The 13,458-nt window shown below is 51.1% G+C and overlaps 1 protein-coding gene across 1 annotated transcript in view; it reads left to right on the top strand.

Moving 5' to 3' along the window:
* The first annotated feature begins 10,831 nt into the window (after positions 1-10,831).
* Positions 10,832-13,458, top strand: part of LOC119956282 (intelectin-1a-like) — a 28,211-nt gene continuing 25,584 nt past the window's right edge. Inside the window, exons 1-3 of the mRNA XM_038783365.1 lie at positions 10,832-10,849; positions 12,109-12,214; positions 13,127-13,279. Of these exons, the coding sequence (XP_038639293.1) occupies positions 12,145-12,214; positions 13,127-13,279 (223 nt within the window). The 5' untranslated portion in view covers positions 10,832-10,849; positions 12,109-12,144. The remainder of the gene's footprint in view (positions 10,850-12,108; positions 12,215-13,126; positions 13,280-13,458) is intronic.

The raw sequence follows: 13,458 nt of genomic DNA, 5'->3' as shown, positions 1-13,458 counted from the left end.
GAACTGCAATACTCCAAATGCGGCCGCACCAGAGTTTTGTACAGCTGCAACATGACCTCATAGCTCTGAAACGCAATCCCTCTACAAATAAATGTTAACACACCATACGCCTTTTTAACAACCTTATCAACCTGGTGGCAACTTTCAGGGATCTATATATATGGACACTGAGATCTCTCTGCTCATCCACACTACCAAGATTCTTACCACTAACCCAGTACTCTGTATTCCTGTTACTTCTTCCAAAATGAATCACCTCATACTTTTCTGCATTAAACTCCATTTGCCACCTCTCAGCCCAGCTCTGCAGCTTATCTATGTCCCTCTGTAACCTCTAACATCCTTCCGCACTGTCCACAACTCCACCGACTTTAGTGTCATCTGCAAATTTACTAACCCATCCTTCTATGCCCTCCTCCAGGTCATTTATAAAAATGACAAACAGCAGTGGCCCCAAAACAGATCCTTGTGGTACGCCACTAGTAACTGAACTCCCATCAACCACCACCCTCTGTCTTCTTACAGCAAGCCAATTTCTGATCCAAACTGCTAAATCACCCTGAATGCCATGCCTTCGTATTTTCTGCAGTAGCCTACCGTGGGGAACCTTATCAAATGCTTTACTGAAATCCATATACACCACATCAACCGCTTTACCCTCCTCCACCTGTTGGTCACCTTCTCAAAGAACTCAAAAAATAACATGTTTGTGAGGCACGACCTACCCTTCACAAAACCGTGTTAACTATCCCTAACCAAATTATTCCTTTCTAGATGATTATAAATCCTATTTCTTACAAACCTTTCCAAGACTTTGCCCACAACTGAAGTAAGGCTCACTGGTCTATAGTTACCAGGGTTATCTCTACTCCCCTTCTTGAACAAGGGGACAACATTTGCTATCCTCCACTCTTCTGGCACTATTCCTGTAGACAATGACGACATAGAGATCAAAGGCAAAGGATCAGCAATCTCGGTCCAGGGGACTTATCTATTTTCACATTTTCCCGAATCGCTAACACCTCCTCCTTATGAACCTCAAGCCCTTCTAGTCTAGTAGCCTGTATCTCAGGATTCTCCTTGATAGCATTGTCTTTTTCCTGCGTGAACAATGACAAAAAAAAATCATTTCGCACCTCTCCTATCTCCTCGGACTCCACGCACAACTTCCCACTATTGTCCTTGACTGACCCTACTCTTATCCTAGTCATTCCCTTATTCCTGACATATCTATAGAAAGCTTTAGGGTTATCCTTGATACTACCTGCCAAAGACTTCTCATGTCCCCACCTGGCTCTTCTTAGCTCTCTCTTTAGGTCCTTCCTAGCTAACTTGTAACTCTCGAGTGCCCTAACTGAACCTTCACGTCTCATCTTTACATAAGCCTCCTTCTTCCTCTTGACAAGTGATTCAACTACTTTAGTAAACCACGGTTCCCTCGCTTGACCACTTCCTCCCTGCCTGACAGGTGCATACTTATCAAGGACACACAGTAGCTGTTCCTTGAACGAGCTCCACATTTCAATTGTGCCCATCCCCTGCAATCTCCTTCCCCACCCTATGCATCCTAAGTCTTGCCTCATCGCATCATAATTGCCTTTCCCCCAGCTATAACCCTTGCCCTGCGGTATATACCTATCCCTTTCCATCGCTAAAGTAAACGCAACTGAATTGTGGTCACCATCTCCAAAGTGCTCACCTACCTCCAAATCTAGCACCTGTCCTGGTTCATTACCCAGTACAAAATCCAATGTGGCCTCGCTTCTTGTTGGCCTATCTACATACTGTGTCAGGAAACTCTCCTGCACACATTGGACAAAACGGACCCATCTAAAGTACTCGATCTATAGCGTCTCCAGTCAATAGTTGGAAAGTTGAAGTCCCCCATAACAACTACCCTGTTACTTTCGCTCCTATCCAGATCATCTTTGCAATCCTTTCCTCTACATCTCTGGAACTTTTCGAAGGCCTGTAGAAAACTCCCAACAGGGTGACCTCTCCTTTCCTGTTTCTAACCTCAGCCCATACTACCTCAGTACACGAGTCCTCATCAAACGTCCTTTCTGCCACCGTAATACTGTCCTTGACTAACAGTGCCACCCCTCCCCCTCTTTTACCACCTTCCATGAGCTTACCGAAATATCTAAAACCCGGAACCTGCAACATCCATTCCTGTCCCTGCTCTAGCCATGTCTCCAAAATGGCCACAACATCGAACTCCCAGGTACCAACCCATGCTGCAAGTTCACCCATCTTATTCCGGATGCTCCTGGCGTTGAAGTAGAGACACTTCAAACCACCTTCCTGCCTGCCGGTACACTCCTGCAACCTTGAAACATTACTCATGATATCACTACTCTCAACCTCCTGTACACTGGAGTTACAATTCAGGTTCCCAAGCCCCTGCTGAATTAGTTTAAACCCTCCCAAAGAGCATTAGCAAATTTCCCACCCAGGATATTGGTACCCCTCTGATCCAGGTGTAGACCATCCCATTTGTAGAGGTCCCACCTATCCCAGAATGAGCCCCAATTATCCAGGTATCTGCAACCCTCCCTCCTGCACCATCCCTTTAGCCACGTGTTCAACTGCTCTCTCTCCCTATTCCTCATCTCGCTAGGACGTGGCACGGGTAACAACCCAGAGATAATAACCCTCTTTGTCCTGGATCTAAGTTTCCACCCTAGCTCCCTGAATTCCTGCCTTACACCCCTATCCCTTTTCGTACCTATGTCGTAGGTGCCTATGTGGACTTGGGAATTTTTATCAATTACAAACATAAAGTTATCCCACGGCTACAGTAATCTATGTATAACGCTTAATGAATCCTCCCTTAACTGTTCCAATTCAAAAACAAAATCCAATAAACCAAAAATGCCTTTTCAAGGGCGTGGCTCAGTACTCTGCCTTCTCATTTGATGAAGACTGGCTTTCCCTGAGATTCTGAACCTGCCTCACCAGCAGGTTTAAACACTTGCTGAAAGCAAACTCTATATTTTTACGCGACAAAGCAGGTAGCTATAATCAATGGGTTTTTTACTGGAACAACCTTTTCAAATAAAAACATAGAAAGACAGAAAAAAACACTTTTGTTCCCTGAGTCCACAGCAGTCAGACTGATAGAAATCTACTTTTCTTATAGGTAATAAAAGTTTAAAGGAAGAAATGATTTAGTGACATTATACTATTAAAAGTCATATATTGGCCATGACAGCAGAAAATGCTGAGAGCATGGGAAAGGATCAGATACAGAAGTCAGTTAGAAAATTGACTACACACTACAAGGCCATGCTGCAGAATAAACTCATTGTTATCATTACTGAGCAAAAATCCCAGTTCTAGAAAACATGGTGATAAGAATTCCTGCTGTATATATATACATATAAATGCTAACTAAGTTCTTGGACTAAAGCTTGTTTTGATTTAAGTGTCTTGGATGACTGTTGAATCACACCTGAAGGGAAGGCTTTTGTGCTCATCCTAGCCAAATTCAACATAAAGGTTGCAGGTCAGGTTGACTTCATAATATATTTTGGGGTTTCTTTTTTTAAAAATAATTTTTATTAAGTTTTTCACAAAATATAAACAAACAAACAATACTAACAAAACAACCATGGTAAAAACCCAAGAACAACAACCACCCAACTACAAAAGCAACTACTAAAACAAAAGAAGCAAACAACAAAAAGGAAAGAGATAACACCCGCCACATCGAACAAACCCATGTACACAATTCTCCTTCCCACCCACCCCCACCTCGGGTTGCTGCTGCTGCCGGCCTATTTCCCTACCGTTCAGTCCAGGAAAGGCTGTCACCGCCTAAACAACCCCTGTACTGATCCCCTCAGGGCAAATTTCACCTTCTCCAATTTGATGAACCCCGCCATATCATTGATCCAGGCCTCCACGCTTGGGAGCCTCGCATCCTTCCATTGAAGCAAGATCCTCCGCCGGGCTACTAGGGACGCAAAGGCCAGAACACCGGCCTCTTTCGCCTCCTGCACTCCCGGCTCCACTGCAACCCCAAAAATTGCGAGTCCCCAGCCTGGCTTCCCTGGATCCCACCACCCTCGACACCGTCCTTGCTACCCCCTTCCAAAACTCACCCAGCGCTGGGCATGCCCAAAACATATGGGCGTGGTTCACTGGGCTCCCCGAGCACCTAGCACACCTGTCTTCGCCCCCGAAAAACCTACTCATCCTCATCCCAGTCATGTGGGCCCTGTGCAGCCTTGAACTGTATGAGGCTAAGCCTCGCACAGGAAGAGGAGGAATTCACTCTCTCCAGGGCATCCACCCACGTCCCCTCCTCAATCTCCTCACCCAGCTCCTCTTCCCATTTACCCTTCAGCTCCTCCACCGAGGCCTCGTCTACCTCCTGCATTACGCGGTATACGTCCAAAATCCTCCTTCCTCCAACCCACACCCCCGAGAGCACCCTGTCCCGTACCCCACGTGGGGGCAGCAGAGGGAACCCCTCCACCTGCCGCCTGGAAAATGCCCTAACATGCACGTACCTAAACATGTTCCCCGGGGGGAGCCCAAACTTCCCCTCTAACTCCCCCAGGCTCGCGAACCTCCCATCCACAAACAGGTCCCTCAACCTCCTAATACCCTACCCTGTGCCAGCCCAGAAATCCGCCATCGATGCTCCCTGGAACAACCCGGTGGTTCCCCCGTATCGGGGACTCCATAAAGCCCCCCACCTCCCCCCATGCCATCTCCATTGCCCCCAAATTGTGAGGGTAGCCGCCACCACCGGGCTCATGGTATACCTCGTTGGAGGGAGCGGCAATGGCGCCGTTACCAGCGCCTCCAGGCTCGTGTCCAAACAGGACGCCATCTCCATCCTCTTCTATGCTGCCCCTTCCCCGTCCATTACCCACTTACGCACCATCGCTGCGTTGGCAGCTCAATAGTACCCACAGAGGTTGGGCAGTGCCAGCCCCCCCCCATCCCTGCTCCGCTCCAAGAACACCCTTCTCACCCTCGGAGTCCCATGCGCCCATACAAATCCCGTAATACTCCTGTTAAGTCTCCTAAAAAAAGGCCTTCGGGATAAGGATGGGAAGGCACTGGAACAGGAACAAAAACCTCGGGAGCACCGTCATCTTGACGGACTGCACCCTACCCGCCAGCGACAGCGGTAACATGTCCCACCTTTTGAACTCCTCCTCCATTTGCTCCACCAACCTTGTGAGGTTGAGCTTATGCAGGGCCCCCCAGCTCCTAGCCACCTGGACTCCTAGGTACCTAAATCTCCTCCCTGCCTGCTTCAGTGGGAGCCTACCAATCCCCTCCTCCTGATCCCCCGGGTGCACCACGAACAGCTCGCTCTTACCCAGGTTGAGCTTATACCCAGAAAAGCTCCCAAATTCGCTGAGAATCCTCATCACCTCCGGCATTCCCCCCACCGGGTCTGCCACATACAGCAACAGGTCGTCCGCATAAAGCGACACTCGATGCTCCTCTCCACCCCGCACCAGGCCCCTCCAGTTCCCCGACTCCCTCAACGCCATGGCCAGGGGCTCAATTGCCAACACAAAGAGCAAGGGGGACAGGGGACACCCCTGTCTCGTCCCCCGGTGCAGTCGAAAGTACTCCGACCTCCTCCTATTCGTGGCTACACTCGCCATCGGGGCCTCATAAAGCAACCTCACCCAACAGACAAACCCCTACCCAAACCCAAACCTTTCCAGCACCTCCCACAGATACCCCCACTCAACCCTATCAAAGGCCTTCTCCGCGTCTAATGCCACCACTATCTCCGCCTCCCCTTCCACAGCCGGCATCATAATGACATTCACAAGCCTTCGTATGTTGGTATTCAACTGCCTTCTCTTTACAAACCCCGTCTGGTCCTCGTGAATGACCCCCGGCACACAATCCTCTATCCTTGTAGCTAAGATCTTTGCCAACAGCTTGGCGTCTACATTTAGCAGCGAGATCGGCCTATATGACCCACACTGCAGAGGGTCCTTGTCCCGCTTTAGGATCAAGGAAATCAGCGCCCGTGACATAGTTGGGGGCAAAGCCCCCCCCTCCCTTGCCTCGTTAAAGGTCCGAACCAACAGGGGGCCCAACAGGTCCGCATACATGTTAAAAAATTCGGCCGGAAACCCATCCGGCCCCGGCGCCTTCCCCGACTGCATGCTCCCTATCCCTTTAACCAACTCCTCCAGCTCAATCGGCGCCCCCAGTCCCTCCACCTGCCCCGCCTCTACCTTCGGAAATCGTAACTTGTCCAAGAAGCGCCCCATTCCCCCCCCTCCACCGGGGGTTCAGACCGGTACAATTCCCCATAAAAGTCCCGAAAGACCCCCATTAATGTCTACCCCCCTCCGCACCACCTTCCCATCTCTATCCTTCACTCCCCCAATCTCCCTGGCCATGTCTCGCTTTCGGAGCTGGTGTGCCAGCATCCTACTCGCCTTCTCCCCGTATTCATAAACCGCCCCTTGTGCTTTCCTCCAATGAGCTCCTGCCTTTCTGGTGGTCAGTAGATCGAACCTGGCCTGAAGGCTAGGCCACTCCCCCAGCAAACCCTCCTCCGGAGCCTCCGCATATCTCCTGTCCACCCTCACCATCTCCCCCACCAATCTCTCCCTCTCCCTCTGCTCCCCCCTCTCCCTATGGGTTCGGGTGGAAATCAACTCCCATCTAACCACCGCCTTCAATGCCTCCCAGACCATCCCCACTCGGACCTCCCCATTATCGTTGGCCTCAAGGTACCTCTCAATACACCCCCGAATCCTCCCGGCCACCTTCTCGTCTGCCAGCAGCCTCACCTCCAAACGCCAGAGCGGGCGCTGGTCCCTCTCCTCCCCCAGTCCTGAGGTCCACCCAGTGCGGGGCATGATCTGAAATGGCAATGGCGGAGTATTCCACATCCTCCACCCTCGAAACCAACCCCCTGCTCAGGACAAAAAAATCAATCCTGGAATAGGCCTTATGCACGTGGGAGAAAAATGAGTACTCCCTGGCCCTTGGCCTCGCAAACCTCCAGGGATCCATCCCCCCCATCTGATCCATAAACCCCCTCAACACCTTAGCCACCGCCGGCCTCCTACCCGTCCGGGACCTGGATCGATCCAATGGGGGATCCAGCACCGTGTTGAAATCCCCCCCATGATCAGGCCCCCCGCCTCCAGATCCGGAATGCGGCCCAACATGCGCCGCATAAATCATGCATCGTCCCAGTTTGGGGCATAGACATTCACCAGCACCACCCGCTCCCCCTGCAGCTTGCAACTCACCATCACATACCTCCCGCCACTGTCAGCCACCACATTTGACGCCTCAAACGACACCCTCTTTCCCACCAGGATCGCCACCCCCCCCGATTCTTCTCATGAGCCCTGAATGAAATACTTGGCCCACCCATCCCTTCCTCAGTCGAACCTGGTCCGCCACTTTCAGGTGCGTCTCTTGGAGCATGGCCACATCCGCCTTCAGCCTCTTCAAGTGCATAAACTCCCAGGCCCGTTTGACTGGCCCGTTCAGCCCCCTCACATTCCAGGTTATCAGCCGGATCAGAGGGCTCCCTGCCCCCCTCCCCTGCCGACTAGCCATAACCCATCCCCTGCCCGCCACTGGCCAGCGCCCCCCGCTCGGCCTGTTCCCCACGGCGGCAACTCCCCCACCCCCCCACCCCCAGCACCCCCTGCATGCTCCAGCTCCTTCCTGGCCATTTCAGCAGCAACCCGTCACCCCCCCCCCCCCTCCCCAGACTAGGACCCCTCCTAGCTGAGCCCCCCCCAATAGCAGTCCCGTGAGCCAGCTAACTTCTGCTGACCCCGGTGACTCCCGCCACACCTCCGACCCCTCCCCACGTGGGGCTACTCCTCCTCCTCCATGTCCATCAGCAGGCTCGCCCTCTCCCCCCCCCCCCCCCCCCCCCCCCCGCTCTTGTGCGGGAAAATAACAACCAGCAAAGGCCCGCACTTCTCAGCCCCGACCCCGCCCCCATCACCCCGCAGCGCGGGAAACCAGAGGAAAGCCCGCGCTTTCGCCCTGCCCAACCCCGCCTCCTCTAGGGCAGCTCCCATTGCCGGTCCCCACCACCAGCTCCCCGCACTCCCAGTTTACCTCCCTGCCCGAACCCGTCCACCAGACCCATACAAAAAGACATAAAGACATCGCTCCACCCACCCTAAAGCCAACACACATCCTGCATGAAACAGAGAACCCCCCCCTCCAAAATAAAATTAGACACAGTTGCATTTACATACAAAACCCCCATCCCTGACCCTCAGTTTGAGTCCAATTTCTCGGCCTGCACAAAGGCCCATGCCTCCTCCGGGGACTCAAAATAATGGTGACGGTCCTTGTACGTGACCCACAGACGCGCCGGCTGCAACATGCCAAACTTCACACTCTGTCTGTGGAGCACCGCCTTCGTCCGGTTGTACCCGGCCTTCCGCTTAGCCACCTCCGCACTCCAGTCCTGGTAGATCGCACCACCGTGTTCTCCCACTTGCTGCTCTGCTCCTTCTTGGCCCACTGAAGCATGCACTCCCGGTCAACAAACCGGTGGAACCGCACCAGCACCGCCCGCGGCGGCTCATTCGGCTTGGGCCTCCTGGCCAGTATTCTGTGGGCCCCTCCAGCTCCAGGGGCCCCTGGAAGGACCCAGCTCCCATCAGTGAGTTCAGCAAAATGACCACATAGGCCGTCAGGTCCGACCCCTCCAGCCCCTCCGTGAGGACCAGGATCCGTAAATGTTTCCGCCTCGACCGGTTGTCCAGCTCCTCGAACCGCTCCTGCCACTTTTTATGGAGCGCCTCATACATCTCCACCTTCCCCTCGAGGGCCGTGGCCTCATCCTCCGTTTCGGAGGCTTGCTGCTGCAGCTCCCGGATTGCGGCCCCCTGGGCTGTCTGAGTCTCCAGCAGCTTACTGGTGGTAGCCTTCAGTGACTCCAGCAGCTTCACCTTAAGCTCCTGGATGCAGCGCCGAAGAGTCTCCTGCTGCTCCTGCGCCCACTGCCTCCACTCCTCGAGGGCTCCGCCGGCCGCCATTTTGTTTCCCTTCCCCCACTTTTCCAGGGGCGCTTCCACTGCTTTACTGCTCACCCCACTCCTGGTCCGGACCATAGAACCCTGGGGATCTACTGCAGACCCCTTCCCACATCAGGAATCGTCGAAAAAGCTCGGTTGGGGGCCCTGAAAAGAGCCTCAAAGTCCGTTTCTAGCGGGAGCTGCCGAACGTGCGGCTTAGCTCCGCATAGCCGCAACCCGAAGTCCAATATTTTAGGGTTTCTAAATGCTCGCCCATAACAGAGGTAAGAACTCCAGAGGGTGTGGACGGTCAGAGGGTGTGCTGTCCCCAGGGACTAGCTGTTGCCCAGAAGGGTTTGGGGCTTCAGCAACAAACAGTCCCATCTAGGGTGGAGATGCAGTCACAGAGCCAGGGGCTACATGAGGGGTTGTAGGCGAGGGATTGTTGGTTGTCGGCTAGGGGTTGCAGTGCAAGTGGAGCAATCCAACCGCGTGCAGGAGCAGGAGATGGTGCCGACCATGGGTGCCATGCAGACCAACACTGCATGGGTTGCATCCACGGTGGAGGCCTTGGGGCAAGGTCAGCATGTCCAGGGCCTAGGGCATGCTGTGCAGGCGCTAGCTGAGGCCCAGGACAGGGTTGACCTCTCACGGGCAGCCTTGTGCCAGAGCCACCTGGAAAGTACAACGGCCCTGCTGAGCATGGTCCAGTCACAGTGGGCTATGGCTGAGAACATTGGTGGCATTGCCAGGTGCTGGCCGACGTGGCACCGAGGCAGAGGGAGGTGGCCCAGTCCCAGATGGAGATGGTGCGGTCACTGGCCCATGTGACACAGGTCAAGAAGGTCTGGCACAGTCGTAGCATGATGTGGCACAGTCTCAGATGGAGATGGTCCACTCCCTGTGCTTCCATGGCTGCGAGCATGAAGACCCATGTCGAGTGGTCCTCCAGGAATGGCCTTAGGGGTTAGCACCCCAAACATCCCTATCCATGGAATATCCGGGGGTCATCGCGCACACCTAGGGAGGAGGAGGTGATGGGGTCTGTGTCAGTAACTCCTGCATGGGTGGTGCCGGAACACCGCAGCACCTCGGACTCCCACCCTCCTGTCCTTAGCACATTTGGTAGGCAGCAGGCAGAGCAGGGCTGCACCACACCACCTGGGACACCCGAGCAGCAGCTGGCCCCACCCAGGCCGGGGCGCCCTAAAAGACGGCTGAGGTTGCAGGGCGGGAATCGCAGCAGGCCTCTTCCACTCCTGTTGTACCATCTGGGGATCCAGCTAGATGTAGCATTAGGGCCATAAGGCCAGAACGTTAGACACCAGTTAAGTTGGCATGGGTAACGGCACTGAGGACCTGGGATCGATCCCGGCCCTGGGTCCCTGTCTGTGTGGAGTTTGCATAATCTCCCCTTTTCTGCATGGGTTTAACCCCCACAAGCCAAAGATGTACAGGGTATGTGGATTGGCCACGCCAAATTGCCCCTTAATTTGAAAAAAAATGTATTGGGTACTCAAAATTTATTAAAATAAAGTTGGCAGGACACAAAATAGCGATAAAGGCTAGGGCACGGATATGTATACATTTGTAAACATTAAAAATCCGGTCACACTGTTACAACCTGCCTCGGTGCTCAGATACAGAGATAAGAAACAATTCTCTCTTTGTCTTCGATATCCTGTTAATTATATCAGGATACCTACAGTACAATTAACTGCTGTCACTTTTCAAAAATCCATCTATCCGTCACCTGTTGTTAGATTGAGGGGGGTCACTTGATTGTTCAGTATAATAGTCCCCCCTGTGTCAGTTGTGTAGTTGCATTTGTCGTCAAGTTGTCGAGACAGGTAGGAATTTCTAAAATCAGGCATCTGGAAAAGTGCATTTCTTTTTGTTTCCACAGAGTTTTAATTCAGGGAGTGGGAGCGTTAAATATCGATGTTCATGTACCAGTTATTGATAGTATGTACCAAGTATTGGAACTTTGAAAGGTGTTAATTTTATAAATTATAATGGCCTACGTTTTGCTGTCAATTTGCAGCTGATAGTCCTTGCTGCTATTTCAGCATAAATCCCACAGGAACTGGCGTCAAGGTTAAATACAGAAGTCAAAAGGTTGCTGCTGGAGTTGTGCCCTAATTAACTTCCTGGCCTTGCTGTCTGGCTCCACCTTTAATTGCATTGAGTGATATTAATTTCTGATAATTAAACATGAATACAAAATAAATTTGACACTGGCAATTAAGCCATTTTAAGTCGAAATATCGTTTTGAAAATGTGACAAGTGTACGTTATGGTCACTCAACCTCTTTGCCACAAGTCTGGAGTTTTATTCTTTCATGGTATGGGGACGCTGTTTGGATACCTATATTAAAATATATATCTTTTTATTTTTATATCTCTAACTCTGAACCCGATATTTCCTTTCCTCTATATTTCTTTTTGGACCTGACTTGACGGTAAATACACAGTGCTGTTAGAATCGAAGACTAGGTTTTTGACCCAGCCACAGGCGTAGAACAGCAATATAGATGGTGTCTGACTTCGAAACAAACTTGCAGCTTCAAGATGGTGGAGATTACAGGTTTGAAGATGTTGTCAATGGAAAATTGGCAAGTTACTGCAGTGCAGCACAGTGGTGAGCACTGCTGCTTCACAGCGCCAGGAATCCGGGTTCAATTCCGACCTTGGGTCACTGTCTGTGTGGAGTTTGCACTTTCCCCCCATGTCTAAGTGGGTTCCTCCATCTGCTCCGGTTTTCTCCCACAGTCCAAAAGATGCGCAGGTTCGGTGGTTTGGCCACGCTAAATTACTGCTTAGTGTCCAAAGGTTAGGTGGGGTTACGGATTTGGTGTGACCTAAATAGGGTGGTCATTCCAAGGGTCGGTGCAGAGTTGATGGGCCAAATGGCCTCCTTCTGCACTGCAGGGATTGTCTGATGGCTGGCATAGACACGATGGGCCGAAGGGCCTCTTTCTATGCTATAAAACTCTATGATCCTCTATGATCATGTCAATATGTAGAATTAATGAGTTAATACAACATTCAAAATGTTTGCAATTAACATACTTTTTTAATCAGGCCCTTGTTGATTTAACTTTTCCAGAGTTATAGCTAGCGACAGAAAAGCTGTTGTGAAGACATGAAGGCCGTCCTCCTTCTCCTCTTTGTCATTACCAATATTGAACAATCCCCTGCTCAAAATGTAGAAGGTGAGTGACGATGCCATCATATTTAACCCTTTGTTTGCTTTATGAATTGAAACTGGTTTCCTAAGGCAGTGGGTAGACTGTACAATTCAAGTTGGATCGACGTCTCTACCATTTGATCCTTTCTCAGCCTGGGTGTCCTTATACCCCAGAGCTTGGGAAGGGACATGCAATCCAGAGTTCATATTCCTGCAGACATTCTTGTCAGATGATCATTGAAATGTCATTGGGTGAGGAGAGTGTTGGCTCTCTGGAGAGAACCTGTGTGGTATTCACACCAGAAGAACAATCAACTCAGCAATGTCCAGAAGACAAGTAGAGCCTCTGAACTGTAGAGCCTCTGAATGGACACCTCCTTCTCCCTCCATTTTGTCCTTCGGCCTGTGTGGTTCTGACTTCTCTTTTTTTGTTCCACTCTTTCTGCATGTCAGCACGTGTGGTTCTTTCAATCTGGATGTTTCTCCCTTCTCTCACCCACTCTTTCTCAGATTCTAACTCTATCTTTGGCTCTGTTGTCTCCTTCACCATCAATGCACCGATTTCTTTTCAGTCGCTCTGTACATCTGTCACATTGTCTCTCTCTTTATCCTTTTCCTTTTCCATGTCCCGGAAATCTCTTGCTGTCAATATCTCTGTCTCTCTCGGCATCTGTCTTTTTCTCTGTTTCCTGATTCACCGACACGTCTTCTCTCTCTGTCTCATGGTCCCTGACATTGTCTCTTTCTCCTCCCCCCTGAATCCAATCTCTGTGTCTGTGTCCCTCTCTGTATCTGCTCCTCTGTCCCTTTCTCAGTTTGTCTGTCACTCTCTGTAACATCCCCCTCACCGTCATCACCACATTGCAACAGGCCTCTCTCTTTCGTTCTCTATCTCACACTATCAAATGATACAAAATATATCCTTTTTTGGTTTAAGGTGAAGCTGACACTGGAAAGCGTGACATTGCAATTCTCAATGTACTTGGCAACTTAGAGGTACAGGATTGTGGCTGTGGAGATAAAACCAATCAGCACTGCAATTTAACAAGAAGCTGCAAGGAGCTCAAGGAGAAATATCACATCACCCAAGGTAAATGTTTTCAAGAACAAATGAAATTGTTTCATAATGTTAATGGTCTTGATACAAACACCGCCTCACATCCCATGATAGGGGAAGGTGGTCAGGGCAGAGTTTAAAGAGCGAAATATCTTGAACACAATCTCAAAATGCTGCACACACTCCCTCAGTGACACATGTCGTTGTGGAGA

The sequence above is a fragment of the Scyliorhinus canicula genome, chromosome 2 (assembly GCF_902713615.1).
Source record: "Scyliorhinus canicula chromosome 2, sScyCan1.1, whole genome shotgun sequence".
Taxonomy (NCBI): Eukaryota; Metazoa; Chordata; class Chondrichthyes; order Carcharhiniformes; family Scyliorhinidae; genus Scyliorhinus; species Scyliorhinus canicula.
The sequence above is the reverse complement of the archived record's forward strand: the minus strand, read 5'-3'. Positions and strand labels throughout refer to the sequence as shown.